The 1,882-nt window shown below is 36.1% G+C and overlaps 1 protein-coding gene across 1 annotated transcript; it reads left to right on the top strand.

The window, feature by feature from the left end:
- Positions 1-631: 631 nt before the first annotated feature.
- LOC106872949 (caspase-7) lies at positions 632-1,783 on the top strand. Its single transcript, XM_014920128.2, has one exon. The coding sequence runs from the start codon at positions 875-877 to the stop codon at positions 1,760-1,762; it is 888 nt and encodes a 295-aa protein (XP_014775614.1). The 5' UTR covers positions 632-874; the 3' UTR covers positions 1,763-1,783.
- The last annotated feature ends 99 nt before the right edge of the window (positions 1,784-1,882 follow it).

The raw sequence follows: 1,882 nt of genomic DNA on the forward strand, positions 1-1,882 counted from the left end.
TTTTGTATTTTTTTCTTTCTCTCTTTTTTTCTTTTTAATTTTTTTGGCACTGTCATGGTATTAGCTGTCAGAAACAAGGAATGTTACTGCTGGTTTGAGTTGAAATCTGTTTCTTTAGCTACTGACTGGCCGGAGCTATCTATCTATCTATCTGTCTGTCTGTCTGTCTATCTCTCTATCACTCGTCCACCTTCGTTTGTTTCCGTAGAATTTATCAAATTAGAAAAAAAAACTTTTTGGTTACTTCCATCATGCTAGCTCCACACGAGGGGCATATTTTTGGGGTATTTAAAAGTCCATGTCTCTTAAGCCAATTAATACTATTTTCTGTTGTAGCGGTGGCGATGGCAATATCGCGGTGATTAATTCCAACTTTGGATTACGCGTGGTGGTGGTCATTGGTGGTGCTGATTGGTGTATGTGATTTGTTTTTAAAAACAATAATGAATAATGCAAAAGTATATTTATTTATAAAGTTTAAACTGAACATGATATGAAATATATTTATTTATAAAGTTTAAACTGAATTTCATTTGTTTAAATTCTACGGAAACGCATTTTCTAATTTGATAAATTCTACGGAAATGCATTTTCTAATTTGATAAATTCTACGGAAACAAACGAAGGTGGACGAGTGATAGATAGATAGAGAGAGAGAGGGAGAGGGAGAGAAAGAGACAGATAGCTCCAGCCAGTCAGTAGCCAAAGAAACAGATTTCGACTCAAACTAGCAGTAATATTCCTTGTTTGGATTTTTCTACTTTCATTTCTGACAGCTAATACCATGACAGTGCCATTTTTTCAGTTGTGTTCTCTAATTTAATTTCGTAAAGCGGTAAACACTGTGAAAGTTAAAACTTCACTCCTAAGCGAAATGACAAACCCGGAAGTCGAATCAGAACACCTAACTGCTATAAAGCACAAGGACGCTCTATTTAAAAGTAAATCTACAACAGGTGCTTGTTTTCCTCCTTCAGGGGAAGAAGATTTGGGGAAATATTTTGCTAAATATGATATGACACATAAAAAGCCAGGTGTCGCCTACATCTTCAACAATGAAAACTTCCAAGACCCGTTACTAAACACTCGTTATGGCTCATCAAAAGACGTACACGATTTTGAAAGAGCATTAATAAAACTTGGATTCCATGAAGATGATATCAATGTTTATACAGATTCAACAGCCGAAGAAATGTTCGACGTTTTCCAGATGTTTAACGAAGAAAATCTTGATATTGATTGCTTTATTTGTGTGATTCTGAGTCATGGTAGTTCAGACGATATTATCTATGGATACGACGGTGTTATTGAACTAGACAGATTACTTTCTTGCCTGAGACCCGACCGTTGTCCATCTTTAACCGGAATACCTAAATTAATCTTTATTGAAGCCAGTAGAGGAAATAAGCTTGATTATGGAGTTCTAAAATCGGATGCTGCTGTCATAGAACCTGATAAAAATTCATCCCGAATTCCAATCATGGCTGATATGTTGATTGTTTATTCGTCGTTTGCTGGATATCAGTCTTTCAGGGATAGACAGAATGGTTCGTGGTTTATGCGAGGTCTAAGTAAAATTTTGATAGAATTTGGCACCAAATACGAAATCATGAAACTTTTAACTGCTGTGTCTAATTACGTTGCCTCTTTAGAAGCCCCAAGTTGGTATAATTCGGAATTCATTGGCTGTAAGCAAATGCCTTGCATTGGATCATCGTTGACTAAACAACTAAAGTTTGTACGAAAGAACAAATCAGATTGAATGTACATTTTTACTCTTTTATGTATATACGTTGCTCATTTAGTATTTACGGTGTCATTTCTCGGCATAATTACAGATTTCTGGATGGAGCTGGACAACAGTCAGCTTCCCCCCCCCCCC

Source organism: Octopus bimaculoides, chromosome 19, assembly GCF_001194135.2.
Source record: "Octopus bimaculoides isolate UCB-OBI-ISO-001 chromosome 19, ASM119413v2, whole genome shotgun sequence".
Taxonomy (NCBI): domain Eukaryota; kingdom Metazoa; phylum Mollusca; class Cephalopoda; order Octopoda; family Octopodidae; genus Octopus; species Octopus bimaculoides.

What these genes read in the sequence shown, in the direction of transcription:
- LOC106872949 (XM_014920128.2), top strand. Translation starts at nt 875, where the DNA reads ATGACAAACCCGGAAGTCGAATCAGAACACCTAACTGCTATAAAGCAC.